At 39.9% G+C, this 20645-nt stretch overlaps 1 protein-coding gene across 6 annotated transcripts; it reads left to right on the forward strand.

Moving 5' to 3' along the window:
- The first annotated feature begins 255 nt into the window (after window positions 1-255).
- On the forward strand, window positions 256-20186 carry dcaf6 (ddb1 and cul4 associated factor 6). 6 transcript variants are annotated; one of them, XM_086145170.1, is made up of 21 exons: window positions 374-613; window positions 3901-3962; window positions 5521-5613; window positions 6001-6186; window positions 6289-6402; window positions 7053-7188; window positions 7765-7976; window positions 10310-10403; window positions 11001-11111; window positions 11956-12270; window positions 12628-12798; window positions 14224-14283; window positions 15251-15452; window positions 16190-16299; window positions 16517-16871; window positions 17021-17062; window positions 17628-17766; window positions 18102-18258; window positions 18344-18432; window positions 19354-19459; window positions 19545-20186. In XM_086145170.1, the coding sequence occupies exons 1-21, from the start codon at window positions 526-528 to the stop codon at window positions 19601-19603; spliced, it is 2901 nt and encodes a 966-aa protein (XP_086001296.1). In that variant the 5' UTR covers window positions 374-525; the 3' UTR covers window positions 19604-20186. The 6 variants fall into 6 exon arrangements, with proteins under 6 accessions (XP_086001299.1, XP_086001298.1, XP_086001296.1 ...); XM_086145172.1 differs by lacking the exon at window positions 12628-12798 and having other exon boundaries at window positions 260-613; XM_086145171.1 differs by lacking the exon at window positions 17021-17062.
- The last annotated feature ends 459 nt before the right edge of the window (window positions 20187-20645 follow it).

A 20645-nucleotide genomic window follows, 5' to 3' on the forward strand; every position in this document is an offset into this window, starting at 1 on the left:
TCATTTCAGTTTGTTTGGTGAGATTTTTCTTGATAAAATACAAACAGTCAAATACCAAATGTGATAAGCAAACAGTTATACATGGGCAAAGCCCAAGCAGTGTTGTTTTCTACTTTAATATCCAAAAGAAGCTTCCGCCCGCTGAACCTTTCTGGCTGCCTAAACCGAGCGTACCTCATTTGTCATCCAAAACACGTAGTTTATCGCGTGGTTTGGACACAGCTGACTGCCGTGTAAAAAAAACCCAACAAGCCAGGCCAGGCTAGCAGGACGTTAGGTTAGCAGAGAGCTGGAACACAGCCAGTGAGGAAGTCGGAAGGGCAGCGCAGAGAGGACTGGAGCTAGAATTTCACTACCAGCAATGCAAACACCGAGTGTCGTAGAGAGCTAACATTAGCAGCGTCCCGACAGGCAGGGACTGATTTTGATGGCACAACTGCAGCGACTGTAGCTAGATAAAGGACGACAGTAACGGGAAAGGGTTAGCTTAGTTTCAATGTTATTGTTAATTGAGAACACATCACAATGTCTTGTTCAGGCAACCTGGTTTGGGATGTAAATAAACGCTTGATCGGGTACACCGAGCCCAATGCCATCAGGACCAACTATTTAGGTAAGAACAAAACCTCTTAAATGCTAACTGTATCGGGGGTGAGCTCCCAGGAGGACACGGATCGTTCTGTCTGTAGCATGTAGCCCTCCTGCCAGCTGATACTGTGACCGTCCGTTATTCGAGCCGCTTCCTACGAACAGACCCCTCTGAAAAGTCAGGACCTTCTCAAGTGAATTCTAACAGTGATCGCATGTGAATTCGGTTCGCTCCTGAAAACAAATCAAATCAAAACAAAACGGACACCCGAGATTCAGGATGAAGTATCCAAATTCAGTGGTGTTGTTACTGCAACATTAGTATACTACCGGTCTCATTATTGTTCAATGTTAGCGAGATAAATTTATTTGTAAGAAGTGTAATTTTTCTCGGATTCACATAATACTAAGTATATGCATACATATAATAATGTGAACACAATAGTACACATTAGGGACATTAAGTTGTGAGCAACCAGGTCTTTTTTGGTCTGACGTCACGTTTCAACTTCCTGTACATCAACAACCTCATTGATCCATAGAGTTATGCATTCAAGGTGCATTTAGACATGGCCATGCAGCAGGAGATTGTTTCAGCAGCCAGAGTTTAGGGTACCAAAAGTGTCAAGTAGTGTCAGTTCACCTGTCATTACAGAACTGTTTAACCAACAGTTAAAATGAGTATGTAGGGTCCTTCTGGAAAATGATGTAATGAAACTGTCACAGAACTCGAATTTGTGTAATGAAGATCCATGCTGATTTATGGATTGTGTTTACCTTCCAGTCTCACTCCCTTGCCCTGTTTGGTACTTTGGTAATTTGTCAGTACACTAAATAACCCTGAGAGTCACTGTAATGCGTGATTGTGGCAAGGGGCCTCTGCAATTTAAGGAAACAACGCCGTATTCACCATCTCCCAAGTATCACAGTTTATAAAAAACAGATTATCTGGGATGCAATTTCCAACACACCATTCAATATTACAGAGATATGCAATGATTAATATTTTTGTTTCGCCTAAATGTTTACATTGTTTGAATGTATGTATTGAAGTCTGCCTGCATTGTTTGACAATGAATGACTAATGTGATCACTGTAGAATTCAATCAATATAATATTAGTGGTCCTTTAAAATATGACTTTCCATATGTGCCATTATTACTTTGTTTGGCTTTATTTTCACTAGAAGTGGCCAGGTTGTCATTTTATATTTTCCATGTTTGGTCCTGGAAGTACTCATAAGACCTGCAATTAAGTATGTGATAATTTGGTGAGTAATGTAATCTACCTTTCCCTTTGTGCAGCCTTGATTTTTAAAAAGGAATAAAATCTGAATCTCAATTCTTGTATGATATAGCAGTTTTTGGATGACATTCCCAAAGTGTGGACTAATAAGACATTGTTTAAATTCTTTAGGTCATGTTACGTTTTTCTCCTTGTTTGATAAGATGAATCATGGGGAGTCATTGAGTTGTGCTCATTGACAATATAGCAGCACATTTTCACGAAGGAAAAGTCTCTGTCAATGCTGGCTCCATGGTGCAAGCTGGTAAAACATCTGTCAAACAGTCAGCTTCAGACAGTGCTTAAACCAGAATCTGTGAGGCTGTATAGGTGGGGGGTGCCGTGGAGGTTTAGTCAGTGCTGTATTTAGCTTGCCTTAGATATGGTTAGGCCTGTGTTGTGTATGTCAGAGGATCTCTGCAGTGGTGTGTGATATTTTTAGCTGAAAATGTGGTGGGGCCAACAACTTGTGGTCTACTTTAAAATCCAACATAGAAACCTCTGGTGACATTATTTACATGATTTTTAGAATTTCTAGTTTTGTATTTGACAATGACTTCAGTTCAAAATGACTTTGAAAAAAAAAAAAAACAATGTTCATGTTTGCACGTCATAGTTCTATTGTCAAAAAATTTACAATGATAGTTATCATTTATATTCAGTTGGATTATAATCTTGAAGTTGAACAAGGACATTGAAACGAAGACAGGGCCAAAATTAGGTCGCAAACACTGGAATATGATACTTTATTCACATGAAATTTATTTTAATGATGTGAAAAATACAGTGAAATTTTTTAGAAAAAAGAAAAATTAATTCCTGCTATGGGCCTTTTTTTGTTAATCTCATTTTTCATATTCATCTGGTAATGGATCAGATACAGACAAACGACATTGCTTGTACAGTAACTCTACATTATCAAAATACATTTTTAAATCTGTTTTTAATTTTATTTTAAATCCACTAATTACCTGGCTTTTTGTGTCAGTGCAATAACAAGAAATCACACACGTTGTGACTATATAGTAATAACCTCCTTAGCCCTCAGATTGTCATTTAAACTCTTTATTTCATGTTATGTAGGCTTGTATATTGTTCTTTATCAGGCTTTGGTTGCACCAGAACTTTGACTGGCAAAACTTGTAAGTACATGTCAAAGCTGTGAGCTGGATATGCAGCAGTTGGCTTTCACAATCTCTTTAATATTTGACTGATATTATCCAAGACAGAGGAGTGACATCCCCATAAAAGGAAGTCGACACTAGACTAGAGTAATAGATGTCTTTTCTTGAAGGCTTAGGAATAATAAAGTAACCATTTAATTAGGCAAATTGTACAATAGATCTTAAGCCCCAGTCATAGTCTGACTGAGGAATTTCACAGCTGGTTAAATTCAGCAAAGAAACAATAATCATATATTACCAATATTACATTAATCAAATTCCTTTACTCTGATTGTTTCCCATCCACTCTGCAAATATTGTTACAACAGCACTCTTTACTTGGAAATTGTCTAAACTGTTGTATCACAAAAATAAAACTGGGAAATTATAATTACACTGTGCTGCAGGAAATAGCTGAAAGTATGTGCTCTTTAAATCTGTGAAGGTTCCTGGTCATTGCAACATCAGTAAAATTTGTCTTCTGCATTTAATCTGTTATTGACGAATCATTGGCTGCAGGCAGCCACTTCGCTGTGTGAGGTTTTCCTGGATGTAAACGTATAATGCAATAAATATTCTTGAAGTAAACATTGAGAGGGCTGAGGTCCCCCACAGTCAGGATTATAACTTAATTCAATTTGAAGAGATGTTATTGTAGATTAAAATATGTCAGTTTTATAATTTTTTTAACATAAATATCTAAAATATTTCCTGAGTGTGATTGTTTGTGATCTCTGCCTCCAAATTCATGTAGTTATTGCATAAATGTGCTGAGACAAAGAAATTACACAAAAACCACTGCCTTTAACAGAGCTTCCTGAAAAAACATAAAATGTCCTAAATTCTCTGTTTCTCTCTCTGGCAGGAAGAAGAGAATTCGTTCAGAGGCTCAAACTAGAAGCAACACTGAATGTACATGATGGCTGTGTGAGTACTGCGTCGCATGTTCCCGTGTCTGTGCTGTAAAAGTAGTATCCATCTTATCCCTGAGATTTTTTTTGTGTTCCGCAAACAGATTACACAATGTCAATTGTCCTCTGTCTGTGAGTTGTGTGTGTTCGCATGTTTGTGTGTGTGTGTGTGTGTGTGTGTGTGTGTGTGTGTGTGTGTGTGTGTGAGAGAGTGCGAGTGTATGAGACAGAGTTGATGTCTGACAGCAAGCCAGGTGGTAAATGCCTGCAGAAACCTGAAGCTGACACACCAGTCACACGTCCTGTCACACTGTCAGCCTGCTTACTGCCTGTTGCTCCATTTCAATACAAGTGCTCTGGTTTCTTCAAAACACCTACATGTTTAAGAACATTGGGGTTGTATAAATGTGTTGTTTAATTGGAGCCCCTGAATCAGAGTTAATTTTGTACTAATGAAATAATGCTATTTAATCTGTGACGAAAGTTTTAATCTATTATTCTTGGGGGTTAGGCCAAAACGGAATATCTTCATATCGAGAAGCCCCCTTTTATTACTAGTATTATTACTAGTAAGTACAACGAGGAGTGTTTGATTCCTGTGCTTTAGGTTAGTCCTTGGTAACTTTAGAGTATTTTCTCGCAGAAAACTGAAAGGTCATTGCTGAGTTTGAGATTCATTTCCTTCCTTTTTCAAAGAATTTTCTGTCTCTGTATTTTCCTTGTAGTTTTCTTGTAGGCATTTTTGTTAATTTTTGAGCATGACAGTTTATTTACTCATAATTTTTCCTATGTTTGCAAATTAGCAAAAAAAAAAAAATTGAAAAAATGATCCAAAAGTTTTCCAAAAAACACGAGTTTTATAATATAGATCGATGGGTAGGTATATAAAATTTAAGCACTAACGAAACTCTTCAAGTTGTGGCTGCAGCAAATAAAAGCAAGCACAGACCTGTCCGATGTAGGATTGGAGATCTGCTGTTGGAATTATGGTTGTAAATAACACGGAAGAGGCAGGGAAGCATTGCAACATATGTAGAAGTAAAAGAGAGTAGTTGAGTCTTGTAAGATACATGAATCATTTAAAAAGTACTGCTTGAATTTGCTGACAATACAATTGAGAAATAGGTGGGAGTAAAATGTGAGGGGCATGAAACTTGTAAGGTAGAGATTGCAGGTTAATATCCTGTGTTAATATCCATTATAGCCAACTCACTGTGCTCAGACATGTTAGTCAAAAGGGGGCTCCATCCGGCATCAGTGTGTTAAATCCCCGTCTGCTTGTTACGCTTTCGTGCTGTGAGAGACAGAGGCAGACACATTTGGATTCAGGTACACTGTCAGAAAACAATCTTTATCTGCATAGCATAATTTCTAAACTTGTCAAAATATTGTTTGATACAAACCAGTCGCCCAAGGTAATCACCTCATCCAGATGCAGTGGCTATATTGCATGAGCCTTTTGAAATGATGAGCAATGCAAAAAGAGGATGCAACTGGCAGCTGTTAATGAAATATTGATCACAGAACAACAACAAGCATCAAGTTCAATGGTCTGCATCGTCTTTATCCTGCAGGTCAACACTATATCGTGGAACGACACGGGAGAGTACATCCTGTCAGGGTCAGACGACACATTTCTGGCCATCACCAACCCGTACAACAAAAAGGTAAGGCCAATAACTGAATTGAATTATAGTGGTCACAGTAACTGAACTTAGGAATGGTCCAGACCAGAACCTGACAGAGAGACAGTGGAATTTGTAATCTCATGCGCTCAAAGAGGCACATTTGACCAAAAGATGTCACTCTAATGTCACACAAACATAATTTTAATTAAAAAAAAAAGTGAACTAGGTGTTTTTCTCTAGATGAAAATGAAAAACAGGTTGAAGTTAAAATCTAGAGCAGAACTTAAAAACAACAAACAAAAATTATTACAGCTAGACCGCCTTAAATTTTGTTTTACATGAAGTTGCCATCACTCATATTTTCAGAGATATAGGATCTCTGGCGATTACACTTTCACTGAATCTGTACTTGCCATGCTGTTCCAGGTTAAAAAGTCTATACGTTCAGGTCACCGGGCAAATATCTTCAGCGCGAAATTCATGCCTCATACCAACGACCAGGAGATCATCTCCTGCTCCGGAGATGGCATCATCTACTACACCCACACGGAGAAGAGCCCAGAGTATAACAGACAGTGTCAGTTCACCTGTCATTATGGAACAGCTTATGAGGTACAAAAGAACGCCACTTGACTTTTCCTTGCAGTCATGAGGTACATTACATTTATTTCTCTTTTTGTGTATTTATATCCTGTTCTATGTTTTTTTTATCAGATTATGACGGTACCAAATGACCCCTACACATTTCTGTCATGTGGGGAGGACGGAACAGTACGATGGTTTGACCTTCGTACAAAAACCAGCTGTACTAAAGACGACTGCAAAGATGTATGGGGATATTTTTTTTCCTCCTTTCTGCCAATGATTTATTGTATGTCAAAGTAGAGGTCATAGGTCTGGGATCACACACATCTGTTTTATTTGTCATATAACTAGAAAAGCCGCACATTGTAGATAATGAATCAGATTTTAGTTTTGTCAGCATGATACAAATGTCTCTAAATTTCTCTCTCTCTAACATGTGAAATACCCGCCACACGTTTCACCACCGGATTTGGCAATTGAAATAACTCATGGGGAGAAACTTCTTGGAAGGTGTTTCTCTATCTGTTACATAGTCTACTAGTATTTTTTCCTTGTTTCGAGGAAAAAATAAAGCTTACTGAAGAGGTTGAATATATAGGTGCCTTCAACCCTGTTAAAGGCACCAAATGGTGGCAAGTGCCAGTCCTTATTTCTTGCCTCACCCAAACCCTTTGCGGAAGTCATAAGAGAGTAAAATCAAATCTGGAAGTATTCTGTGTCATTACGTGTCTGTCAAGTGCTAAGTACTACAATGACTGCATTTAAAAAACATTTTCATCATGGTGTAGTATTACCAAAAGTTTAATCTTGCAATAAACAATTGGTGAGAGCAGAGCTGAAGGTAGCACAGCCTAAATAACCATATTTATGAGTAAACATTTTTTCTTTGAAAGGACATCCTGATAAATTGTCGAAGAGCAGCAACCTCCATCTCCATTTCTCCATTGGTGCCCTACTACCTTGCTGTGGGCTGCTCTGACAGCTCAGTGAGGATCTACGACAGACGCATGTTAGGAACCAGAGCGACAGGTGAACCATCACACTGATGGTGGTACATATTGGTTTTACAGTCAACTGCATTTTGTCTCCTAAGATTTTATCTGTTATAGTCTGTTGCCAATTGCAGTCCTGAACATTAGTGGGTCTGTGCATGGTATAAAAATAAGTAATAACATTGAAGGACATTGAAAGTAAAATTAAGAAAATTATATAAATAATACAAATAATACAAATGTCATACTGTAAATTTAATTTTGTTGCAACTCTATATTCAACTGAAGTAAAATTTACATTGCAACATGCATTAATAATAACATTTGATATAAAGACAAATTGTCGTGATGTTACAAGTTGTGATTTGTTATATTACAAAGACAAAAGAAATAATTTCTTGGATATGTGGCAGCCAGAAGGCCCAGCTGCCGTTTTCTATTGACAGAGATGTTTTCTTAATTTTTGCTACAGTGAAAAAGGAAGCCTGAAGATCCTAAGGTCCTATCAAAATTATGTTTTTTTAAGCCTGCCAATCACTTACTCTCCATCAACTCTGCAAGGCATTTTCAAATACCCACCTAACCACAGTAACCCACTTCCCCTCATCTCCAGGTAACTACATGGGCCGAGGAACGACAGGAATGTGCGTGAGGTTCGTTCCTGCCAACCTGACAAACAAGTCATGCCGAGTGACATCCCTCTGCTACAGCGAGGACGGTCGGGAGGTGCTGGTCAGCTACTCGTCTGATTACATCTATCTATTTGATCCCAAAGATGACCAGGCCCGAGAGCTGAAGGGCCCATCTGAAGAGAGGAGGGAGGAGGTGAGAACACTGGATGAGTTGAGTCCCATGTGTCTTGACAGGAAGTTGTCTTTGCATGATAGGAGCTGGTGTACAGCTCTTATTTGGTTTTGGAATAAAAAAATTGTCATTTCATATCTTATCTTTGATCACATCATTTAACCAGTCTTCTGCCCCCTTCTCCACTCTGACTTTCTACTAGGATCATATCCAAATGTATTCATTTGGATAGGATCAATTAGTATTCATTCTTGATAGAAAAAGATGAATCCTTTTTTAACTTACAAGCCTAAGCGATACACTTGTATATCCGTATCTGATATTATCACAGTAACCAAATATAAATCATGTGACACCTCACTTACCATGCTTTCCGAGAAATGTATTGCATTTGAAGCATTTATTATTTGATTAAACTACACAATGTTCAAAATCATCAATACACTGAAGCCACTAAATAGTTTGATCTGCAATACAATATGTTTATATACATATTCAAGAAACACAGGCCAAATATCCAATGACAATCATTGTAGAATAGCAGGGTAGGGATTGAAGAATTGAAGAAGCCTTTATTTTCAGAAACAACTCAGGTCAAAAGTGCAATGATAAGGTTTAGAGATGGAGCATACAAACAAGTATAAAGTTGTCACAAATGTGTATAAGGGCACCTGAGGGGAAAGGCTGTTTTCATGAAAATAAAATTTCGTAAATATAGAGACTAAACTCCTTGTTTACCTTTAAAGATGTATATTTGAAGTGTTTGTTCTACAGGCTCTCCAAGAAAATTTGTCTAAATTAGAAATGGTGCAAACATTAGGAGACACTTTTCAAATTAGCTATTTGTTCGTTTCAAAGGTTTGAGTTTGGACAGAGAGCAGACTGAGTTTAAGCACAAAATGCAACCGGAGCCTCTGAAACCAGAGATGGTAGTGGAAGAAACAAACAAGTTGAGCTAGAGCAGGGAAACATGTTGCAAGAAAGGTACTACAGAGTAAGAGCAACAAAATCAGTGTAACTGGTAAGATAATAAGGCCAATATTAAAAGTATGATAAAAAGAGCATAAAGGATGAACTGGCTTTTAATAAAAATATATACAAGGGTTGGAACAATAGTAATTTATGTATTTTTTTTTTATCCTGAGATGTGTCCACCTCACCACATCTAACAGTGGGCTGAACAGCACATTCCCTTGAAACCTATTATTTTACAGTCAAAGTCAGATTCACTGTAATTTAAGGCTCAGTAAATTGTGCATTTCCTCCTGCCAGTATCCTGTTCAGTAGGTCAGAAAAGTCCTTTAAGGCCAACATTCTAAATGGAATGAGTACTATTTTGCTCTTTTGAAAAATACAACAACATGTATCTGCTTGTAGGTGATTTGAAGATTTGTTTTTCTTTGTTTTTATTTTATTTTTTTTACAATCCCAACCTTTATAAAATTGTACCCTGCAAATGGGGAGAAAGTCAGCATTGCAGAGCAGGCTATTCAGGTGGCTGCACCGTCTATGAGGGAACATGGGATCTCTTGGTGTTCTGAAAATAATTGTATCTAGACGTACCGTATGTAAAGCCTTGCAGTACCCAACTTGCACTATTTGTACAATAAAAGATAAAAATAAATATGTGTAGTTGTATCTGAAAGCTGCAATTATTATTTTAATGGCTCAAAGTTAAAATAGCTTTTTTTTCGTGGGGGGCTGTTGCCCTTAAAGCATTGCAAATATCTGTTTGCACGTCTGGGATTCTTTGCATTGGTTTGACAGCCAGTCACACAAACCGTCCCCTGATAAACTGAAGTGAGTTGTACTTCACGTGTGACTGAACGTGCTGGGTCATGGTGCGAGTGTTTCCAAGCCTTGTGGTGAGTTCAGCTGTGAACGAGATGCAACCACCAACAGCATTCCATTCCAAATACAGCAACTGATGCAGGCGGTTTTCCTCTGTCCTCAAATATAGTTGGAGGAAGTGAAGGGGCTTGTTACCCCTCTTGCATTTTCCTTTCACTTAGAACAACATTTATCCAAGAACTCTGTGTTTCTGTGTCCCCTTCTCTGATTGAAGCTGCTATCGTTACCTCTTTCTTACAAGTTCAAATCTCGGTGTTATTTCCTCAGTGAGGCTGTTAGGAATCCTTCCATAGATTCCTCCTTTCTATATTTTTGGTTCTGAACCTGTTGCTGTACAGAGATAGCCAGGAGACAAGAAAGTGAATACAACCTTAGTTGTGCAGCTAGACGGGTGGCAGTTACAGAAGAGACTGACAAAGATGAGCAGTGTTTGGCTTTGGCAGCAGAGCTATTTTTGACCATGCTCTGACTGACAAACTGCTAATCTTTCTGTGTTTCCACAGCTGAGGCAGCCTCCAGTGAAGCGCCTCCGTCTGCGAGGTGATTGGTCAGACACTGGACCCCGGGCTCGACCTGAGAGCGAGAGAGAAAGAGATGGTAAGATCACAAGTGTTTCTGTTTGCCACTTGGATTTTTTTTCCACCGGTTCCCTTATTTGTATTCCTTTTACCAGGACATATAACTGACATTTTTTATCAAGTACAACAAGGGAGCGTCTAATATCACAACTCAGGGGTAGTGCACCTGTATTGTTTCTCAATAAATCTTTATTAAAGGAATCTGTTTGCTTAAGTGGGTACAATGATATCAGGGACAACCGATACCAGGACAATTTATGGATGTAAATTTGCTGAATATTGTTATTTTACAAAACTGTGTTGTGTATTTTTTAAAAGTTAAAATTGTGATACACAATTTCAAATTCACATGGTTTCTTAACCAACATGAAATGTTATGTTTAAGTTATCAGTCACCTTGGAAAAAAACATGGGTAAAAAAGAAACTTTCAAGAAATCACAAAAAAAAAATCAGCAATTCATACTCCTGAAGGATTAATTCGTCCTTAACATATCCTTCTTCATCCTGGTGTTAAATCTATCCACTTCATGATAATAGATATTACTTTTGAAGAAAAAAAAAAAAGCCATTTGTGTAGAAATTGCACACCCTCCTGTGTTTTGTATGACCTTCTAGGAGAGCAGAGCACAAATGTGTCTCTCATGCAGAGGATGTCAGACATGTTGTCCCGGTGGTTTGAGGAAGCAAGTGAAGCTCAGAGCAGCAGGGGAACACAGAGCCCCAGAGGTGAGGCATCTGGAAAGTGTCCTTGGCACACATTACAGAAGTTAGACATTTTAGACTTTTGTATCAAGACAAGTAGAAGCACTTGGTCCCTTTTGTCAGTGTTGTGCGTTTCAGGCTGACAAAATTAAGTGCTCCCCGACAGCAACATTGTTGGGTCAACTTAGTCTGACAGCTTATCCTGATATTTGTTGTCTTTTGCCACCCTTATATCTAAAAACTTTGAAAAGATTATGGAAAAGACTGGTGGAAAACTATTATCTCACACCTGCACATATCTAAAGACTAGTTTTTAGAGGTTTAGGTCTCAAAAATTTTTACCGAGACTGTGTATCTTACAGGGTCACTAATAACAAGACTAGAACTAGATTCTTTCAGCCATTCGTTCCCACCATGCAATGTTTTCACCAGGTATATCAAGAGCCTCAGCTATAATCGTCTGTCGCTTTTCCTTCTGCCCATATCTCCACCATCCACTCCTCTTTCTGGATGGTCCATATTGATCGGGACATCCTCCGCAGTTCCCGTCTCTGCCGCCAGTACCGTTCTGGTGATTGTTTGTCGTACCAGGCTTCCTTTTTCTGGTTTTGCTGGAGTTTGGTTGTTGATTATGTTACATCACAATAAAGACTGATAATATCAAACATGTTTAATTTTTTTTTATTATTTTGTTTAGCCTTCATTTAACCAGGAAAAGAAGTCCCACTGAGATGAAGAATCTCTTTTTCAAGGAACGCCTGGCCAAGATAGGCAGCGGCAAATACCATTACCATAGCAGAAACTATGTTAGTTTCTGCTGCTATAGTGATCGGACACTACAAATATCTGTATATGTTCTCGATTCCAGGTACAGCTGTCCGTCCACATATTCCAGCTGCCCCTGCTGGAGCCTCGAATCAACAGTCCAGTGCCCCCGTGAGGCCTGTGGGGGCGGATACCCCGGAGGTACCAGCCAGTTCTGCTGCCGCCACCTCCCTGCCTGCGTCTACTTCCTCCTCCTCAGGGTCGTTGTTAACAGTCGCAGCACCTTCTCCCTCCACCTCTTCTGCCCCTTCCTCCTCCCCTGTCACCTCCTCTCCTGACTTAGAGCAAAGGAGTCATCCTGACACAACTGGGACTCCCACCACAGCATCCACAACTGCTTCAGAACGAGCACTCTCAGGTAAGAATGATAAACTGTCACTGTCCTGCTGCTGGGTTCTCAAAAAACTGGAAGAAAAACACTAGAAATATTGCTGTCACTATTTTGTATGGTGAGTATATATGCTGCGTTATCTCAATATCTCCTATTTCTGTGTGTGTTTGTTTGTGTCTGTCTGCGTGTACGTTTATGCGTGCCGCTCAATGCATTTAGAGCCACCCCAGTCTAGCAGCAGCCTGACTTTCCTCTTTCGCTCCAGCATCCTGTTGTACTTCTAGTTTCAGTTTTGCCTGACTCTGCTCCTCCTCCTGTCACATCTCCCCCTTAGTTGTCTAATTGTGTCCCCGTTCTCCCTCTCCTCCTCTGCCTCTTTGTCAGAGTATGGTCCTCATCGGCTGCCCATAAGTTTAGTGTGTAGGCGTTTGCAGAGGTTACTTCGGCTGGCCGAACCCCCAGGGCGGGGTCAGCGAGCATCCACGTCTACTGCCTCTGAGAGACAATCACAAAGAGTTGGCACTACTGCTGCAGCTGAGACACAACCCCGGACAGGTTACCCACCCCCTGAGTGCCCGCACCCCTGTTGCTGTTTGCCTGGGCCCCCACCCTTGCTAGCTTCCCCTTCCTTTTGGTGTTGAGTCAGGCTCCCCAAGGACCCAGTCCTGCTCTAATTGATACTGATAGCACCACTTGCTCCTCAACCCCCCAGTTCCTCTCCTTGTGCATTTTTGTTTATTCCTGTAGCTGCATTGTGTGCTTGTAAATGCTCTCACGCCATCGCTACACATTTTATCTTGAGTTTTTTTCAGATGCAGATGTCCTTGTTGGTTTACCATCAGCCTGAATGGGGCTCTGCTTTAGCATCATCACATGTTTGATGGCACATACTGATTAGTTGTTACCATCTCTACAGCATCGTCCCTGCCTTGTTTTCTGTTTCAACACGATGTGATCTCAATTTAGGTTGAAAATATTTACATTAAACTGTACAACCCTTCTGGATAATTATCAGTAGTTTGATTCTATGGTCACAGGTCTATCAGTGTGACAGGGGAATTATGAAAAAAAGACACAATGTTCAAACAATATTTGGCATGTGCTGTGTGAGTAGAAGCAGGGCGACAAAGTAGTGTTAGGAGAAAATGGTTTCTGAAATGCTGCATCAACTAATGGCTTTCATTTTGCTTTAGAAGCTTGACTTAATTACCGTCGAGAGCATTTCAGCTTCTCACAAAAAGTGCCCTTAGAATACAATGACTCGACGTTTCTTCTTCTTGTGTAATATGAGCCACACTTCACTGACTCACCAGATGATTCCTCGTTAGGTTCTCTTTTAACTTGCAAATCTATTTTCTATTTCAAACTATTTGTTCCTCTATCGCATATGCCTTAATCAAACAAATTGTTCTGCGACAGTAACTTTGTTGCTCTCATAGTTTGTAATGTTGCTTGTGCAAAGTTAGTTGCTCCAACTATCATCTAATGTCGTCATATACAACTCATTCTGTGTCAGATGATTTTAACGTTTCATTCAAAATATATTGCAATTGAATCTATTTGTAATATGTAAAAAAAGCTACTCTGAAGTTTGACACAGAATTGTCACGATTAGTCATTTTGCTTATCTTAGGAAAACGTGTTGGGTCAATCCAGGGTGTAGGAAGCAAAAAATTCAGACTACTACATGAGCATGCTTATATTTTTCTCTTATTTTCATTCAGGAAAACTAATGTTAGATGGCTGTTTTGCATAGCAAAGCTAAATCAGCAACCATTCTGTGAGAAGTGATCTTTTCCCGGTTTGTCCAGCATTAACTCCCCCCACCCCCTGCAGCTGATTTTAGAGCATCTCCTGTTGGGTCTTGGGTTGTTTTTTTAAACACAGGTTTAAAGTTTTATGCTTGTGTGTCTTTGAGTATTTGAGCAAACAGTTTGGACCCTTTGTCAGGTGCTCAGTCAGTCTGATTTGTGTTTCCAGATTCACCCTCATCCGTGGTAAACAAACAGCTGGGATCCATGACTCTTGATGAACAGCAGGGTGCGTTTTCTTCCCTCACCCTGCCACTTGCCTCTTCTCATTGACCTTCCTTCATGCACAGAAAACCCCTTTGTTTCATTTACCTGTTTTTCAAACTTTGCTGCTCTTTAGCCACTGCTTTTCTTTATCATTTGCATGTACTTGTCCCACTCATGTACACTCAAGCTCTCACCAACACTTAACTGGTATGTCTGACGTTAGATTCCCCAGCTGAAGGACAATGTAATCATCTAATTATTTCAAATAAATATTGGAAATATATACTTCATCCTGAAGTTTTTCAAAAATCCTTCAAAACCTCAGAGAAACCAGCAAGTATCCCAACTATTGCAACATTTTGCCATTTTAGGTCATAGAATTGACTTAAATGTTGAGTAGATAGCCAAAATAGTCTTCAGACTCCTGTGCTGATTCTTATAATTGTGTCAACTTAAGGTTTTGAGGTGGTTCTGTTTTCATGTCAACAGGAAAATGGAAATTTTACTTTGGTATTTGAAACAAAGTAGATATTAACTACCCTAGCTAATAATCTATGTATTGACTCGTCTTAAACAATTTGTTGTTTACTCTTGACTGAATATTAGGGTGTGGTACTGTCTTAAAGTTTAAAAAAAGAAAAACAACACCACATGACTATCAGATGTCAGTTTAGCCCTCACTATGAAAGTCAGGTAAACTGTAACAGTCCTGCAGATGATTTGATCTGAGTATCTTGTTGGTGATACTGTCAGTCTGTCTGTGTGTGTGTGTGTGTGTGCGTGTGTGCGTGTGTGTCTGTGTGTTTGTGTGTGTGTGGTGGTTTATTAGAGGGAAATAATACAACCATTGGTTGCATGATTCCACGAGTGTTGCAAGAATGTGTTACTCACTGCTTACTTGGAAAAATCTCTCAGAATAGCAGGTTCTCCTGGTCTATAATAACAACGTGTCGTTTGTTTGGCCTCTTCAATGCTTTCTTCTTACTTAGGAGGAGCTGCAGCTTCACTGCCTGATGAACCTGTATCTGCACCTGCCAGTAGCAGCAGCAGCAGCGCACCAACCCACTCCACCATCACGGCTGCCACGACTGCCACCAGTCGACCAAGTGCAGCAGAGCCAGTCCTTAGCCTCCATTACAGCTCAGAAGGAACCACCACCAGCACCATTAAACTTGACTTCACAGATGAGTGGTGAGTGAGGGTGGAGCAGTGCAAGGGGAATCTCTCCCGGTAAAAAAAAGCAGTTCTTCATAACTTCATTGTTATGAAAGTTTGTCCTGGTGTTTTACTCACTCAAAACAACCAATCCATCAATGCTGCATCATTTAGTCAGTTCACAACTCTCCTTCATACCCCTCTTGAGTATCTGACAATGGACACCCTCAATCTGACTTATTCTTTTAAATAAACCGCAAAAGAAAAGAAAATGTGAGTGATCATAAAAAAAAAATTAAAAAAAAAAGGCAAACCCTGGGCCTACTTCATCATGGACCCCCAGTGAGAATCTCCAGAGGAAAGTGAAGGGAGACATTTGATATAAGACAACTTGAAGGGTGTTATTTTGTAGCCCTGAGGATGGAATTCTCTACACTCTGTAGCATTACTTTGTGAAAATCCGCATAAAACACTCATTAAAAAGGGTAAAGCCTATGACATTTTCACAGGCTCATTTTAAGGACAGCCTTCGTTTTACTGCACAATAATCAATCTTGCCAAGGATGTAAAATACAGATTCAGTGATATCGCTAGTTTCATACTGCTGAAGAAACAGACTATCTAGATTAAATTATTTTTCAGCTAAATATGATCGCATGGCATTCACTGCATTGTATTATTACAGTCAGTAAAAGTGACCCAGACAGCATCAGAGTGTTAATCATGCAGGAAAACCATAAAGATCCATAACAGTGTGTTTCCTTCGTCTAAAGGAGCAGTAGTGCATCCAGCTCTCGCGGCAGCGCTGGTCCCAAAGCATCTGAGGCCACGGCCATGCAGAGCAAAGAGAGTCTCACCAATGAGGGCTCTGAAATAAAACAAGGTAAGCTGTATCCTAGAGAATAGCTTCTAATGAATTTTAAATGAAATTTAAGTTGAACTCCATTAACTCTGCACCCTCATTATCTTATCTAAAGTATTTCATGAAATCCAGTGATTTGATTCTGTGGGTCCTGTTTTTCATGCAGCACTTAGTTGTCATCCCACATCTAAGTCAGACTTTTCATGTATTAATTCCTTTCACCCCTCACCCCCCTCAGATTCCTCACCTCCCTCGGAGTCCTTACCTCCCTCGGATTCCTCGGGACAGCTTGGCGGGATAGAGGCCTCCTCTGAGCCTCAATGTAAGGCCTCCTGCTCCAGTGCTCCTGCATCCTCATCAGCCCTGGGCCCTACAGAGGCTGCCCTGGAGGGGGAAGGGAGTCAGTCGTCCGCCGCGGAGGACACATCAGGAGGCTGCAGGAGGCAGGAGCCTCGGGGGGAGGAGCGGCAGGGGGAAGAGGAAATCCAGGGTCAACCCCCCTGTGGGAACCAGGGGGGAAACCAGGACTCTGACGATAGTGATGATGACCCCATCCTCATCCCGTCAGCTCGCTTCAGGGGACAGGGACAAAGGTACAAGGGACAAAACCACAATAGCATCAAAACACTGGTGTATTTAAGCTCGGCATATTATCTCCAAGGTTTACAAGTCTCATGAATGATAACTCAAAGATTTCTGGTCTGTTTGTATTTTGCCATTGACTCTTTCGCTGCAAATATAGATTTAATTCCAGAGGATCCGCAGTAGGAGATAGAATGATCAGGTAAATTCTTTGCAGTCGTGAGAGAAAACAAAAAGCAAAAAGCATCTTAACCCATCAGATGTGCGACACCATAGCACAGCTTTTGAAATTGGAGAGCACAACACAGTGTGTGGCGTGAAGATACACTCAACTAACTGTAGAGTGCTGTGCATGGAAGCATGACTGCAATGGTTAGTGCAGCGCAGCCAAGATGATATTCAGCATAGAGGTGGAGAATGGAGGTGTGCATGTCATCTTGAATGAGAGGAGCCCAATAAATACAGTGCTTTCCAGTCATGTCATCTGTGGACCTCCTTCAGGTGTGTCAGTGGCACCAGTCTCGTCAACAGTTGACAAGTGTTAAGCTCTGAAATGTGTGTAGTTCTTCTGTGACAGAGGGACTCTGTTTTAGAGGTGGCTGCTTTGTAACTCAAACAGAAAAGCTTGACACCGTCGTACAGATGGGTACGGTCCAACTGCAAAGCATGGGATTTACAAGAGCATGGGCTTGGGTGTCTATTGATATCTAAACAAAAAAAAGGGGTTCGTACAGTTTGGACTGATATGACATCCTTGTACTCTACAGACGCTCGGCTGCTGCTCGTATCCAGGAACTGTTTCGAAGGAGGAAAGAAAGAAGGGAGATGGAAGAGAGTGAGACGCAGGACATTAGGAGGCCATCAGTCAAAATGGTATACAAGGGCCACCGAAACTCCAGGACGATGGTACGTCCCAGTGCGTTTCATATTGCACAATATTGGTCAGGAGCTTGCAGGCCATGAAACTGCTCTAACACACCATTTGAAAATACGTCCTTCAAAGATTAGAATAATCCTACGTTTTTTGCAGACTTGAAAAAGTTTGAATGTCTTCATTTTTCTTAAGATGTAGATATTTGGAAATGTTTCAAGATACCCTGCTGCTGGCCTCACTTGTCAAATCTAGCATTTTCTTTAGTCAGTCTCATTTATCTACCAGATTTGAAAAACAACTTTGCTGGGTTCATCCTGTGTGAACACTAATCTGCGGGATTTTAAATTCCCGTCTTTTTAATATCCAGATAAAGGAGTCATGTTTCTGGGGCAACAACTTTGTGATGAGCGGCTCTGACTGCGGCCATATCTTCATCTGGGACAGACACACAGCAGAGCACCTCATGCTGCTGGAGGCTGATAACCATGTGGTCAACTGCCTGCAGCCGCACCCCTATGACCCCAGTGAGTCCCACTGCAGTCCATCACTCTGCATTTACACCTTCTTGTTTCAACACTGTGGTCTCTCTAACCAGCTTCTCTGTTTCAGTTCTGGCCTCTTCAGGAATAGACTATGATATCAAGATCTGGTCACCGCTGGAGGAGCTGCCGTCTTTCAACAGAGTCCTTGCCAATGAGGTATAATTGGCAGGTGGAAGATGCATTCACAGTCTGTTCCTAGAGTATTTGGATACCAACACAAAATACTGTGATTTTGCCTATTGCAAACACAAAACAGTAACAACAGTGCTCCTGTTGCTACTTACAGGCAACACAATTTTTAATGCAGAGTGCATTTTCATACTCAAAAGGCACAACAGAAAAAAACATGAATGTATCCTTTTTAAAATACTTTTCCAGAACCCATGATCACCACTGGTCTAGATCCGTTTTCATTGGAAAGGTGTTTTGGAGCAGTCTGTTGCATTAGGGTAAAAAAGCCCAATGTTCTGCTTCTGTTGACATCACATCATCACTGAACAGCAGAGATTCAGCTCCATCTACAGTCACGCAGGACTTTAGTTACCGTTCATGCATCTTGTTTAACCAATGATGTGGGAAACTCACTTTTTGTTGTTTTACATTAAGGGCATTGAGATCTGATAGGAAAATGATTCTAGCTTTGATTTGAGTTCTTAAATTCTCACTTTATATCATTAAAATTATCACCATTACTCTGACAGACAACTTACAGTTTTCATTCTGAGGATTGAGCTTTAGGGATAATCTTAACACATATTTTAAGATTACTCATCCTCGGGAGTCAGCATTGTTTAAGGAAAAAATAAAAGCCTTTCACTTCAAATCCAAAAATTCTGCATAAAAACGCTTCTCGTCATTTTTCATCACTGACAGAATTCCCAAATCAAAATCACTGTGATGTAGATTGATTTTTTTTTTTTCACCTATTGAGATCTTAATCTGCAGCGTCAGAAAGATCATTGCATTTACAAGATGTATTTTATAGAGTATATTGTTAACAGTAATATTCTGAAATGGTCAAACTGAGGCAGAGAATCTTTATATATTGTCTTACAACCTAATGCTCCATCTTTCCAGGTGATAACTCGTAACGAACTGATGCTGGAAGAGACGAGGAACACAATCACTGTCCCGGCTTCTTTCATGCTCCGAATGTTGGCCTCCCTCAATCACATCAGATCAGGTACGGACCTAAAGAAGGCTCAAGTCTGTCACATGATTTATGTGATCTGCTGGTTTTTCACCATCTGAAATTTCCTTTCCTCTAGATCGACTGGAAGGCGATCGCTCAGAAGGTTCAGGACAGGAAAATGAGGATGAGCATTAGCCTAGTGGCAGTTTATTTAAAGACAGAGGAAAAAAAAAAACTTCTTTTTGCAGCATAGCACTTGAAAACCTGAGATTTGTACAAGTACAGTGTAGAATACTTCCTTTTGAAATTAGTGTAATTTCTAGCCCCCTGTGTGTATTTTTTTAAAGACTTTCTTACTGATGTTTCTGTATGAGGATGAAGGACATCTGCGTGAATGCAAAGACGTCAGTACATACTCAGTGTGAGAACACAAGGATGTTAAGTGCAATATTTTGTTAGGAGAGTGTGAGCTTTGGTCAGTGTTAACTTGTGATGTTTGAATAACGGGGCAAAAGCTATGATGATGTGCTGCTCCGGCAGTTACGCATGTAAACAAGGGTACCTGGAAAATGCTTTAATATTTGTGGTTGGAGGAGAAAAAAGAAAGCTGTTGTTCTTCTCCCCAAATGGTGTGTCAATAATTTCATCTTTTACAACATTTAAGAAAAAAAATAAAGCTAAAAGAGAAGTTAAAGTCTGAAACCAAATGATAACTGTGCAAAGGGCCTGTCACGAACAATTAATTTACTTAATTCCAGAAATAAACTATTTGTACATTTGATTCCTGCAGATTCTTAAGCAGATAGAATGAGAGATGATAGCGGAGACGGACAAAGATAAGTTAAACCATCATGCCACCAGAGCAGTACGGAGAAATGTATTTACTTTAAACTTAAAAAAAAATTATATAATCTTAATACAACTATATAACAGTTACATAAGTACCATTCAAACATAAGAAAATACGAGGTAAGACATTGGCATCATGAATAGACTCTGTGCTTTACAAAGCAGACCTACAGCTTGTAAAGTCAGATTTACCACATATCACTCAATATTCACTAAGACTGTTCATCTTAGCGGGACTTGAAAAATATAACGCCACTTCCACCCGTCCATATAGTGACATTTCCTATACACATTGGAGTGGTTACTCTGCTCAATATAATTAATATAACTTACAGTAATAGTGATACAAACCTCAAAATAATTTTGACATTAATCCTCACTCGGTTGT

The sequence above is a fragment of the Fistularia commersonii genome, chromosome 4, assembly GCF_037954325.1.
Source record: "Fistularia commersonii isolate RoL2024-O1a breed Wild chromosome 4, RoL_Fcom_v1.0, whole genome shotgun sequence".
NCBI classification, from domain to species: Eukaryota; Metazoa; Chordata; class Actinopteri; order Syngnathiformes; family Fistulariidae; genus Fistularia; species Fistularia commersonii.

What these genes read in the sequence shown, in the direction of transcription:
- dcaf6 (XM_086145170.1), top strand. Translation starts at nt 526, where the DNA reads ATGTCTTGTTCAGGCAACCTGGTTTGGGATGTAAATAAACGCTTGATC. An exon ending in GTTAGGAACCAGAGCGACAG is followed by an intron (nt 7,189 to 7,764) that starts GTGAACCATCAC and finishes CCTCATCTCCAG; the next exon opens with GTAACTACATGGGCCGAGGA. An exon ending in GAGCGAGAGAGAAAGAGATG is followed by an intron (nt 10,404 to 11,000) that starts GTAAGATCACAA and finishes ATGACCTTCTAG; the next exon opens with GAGAGCAGAGCACAAATGTG.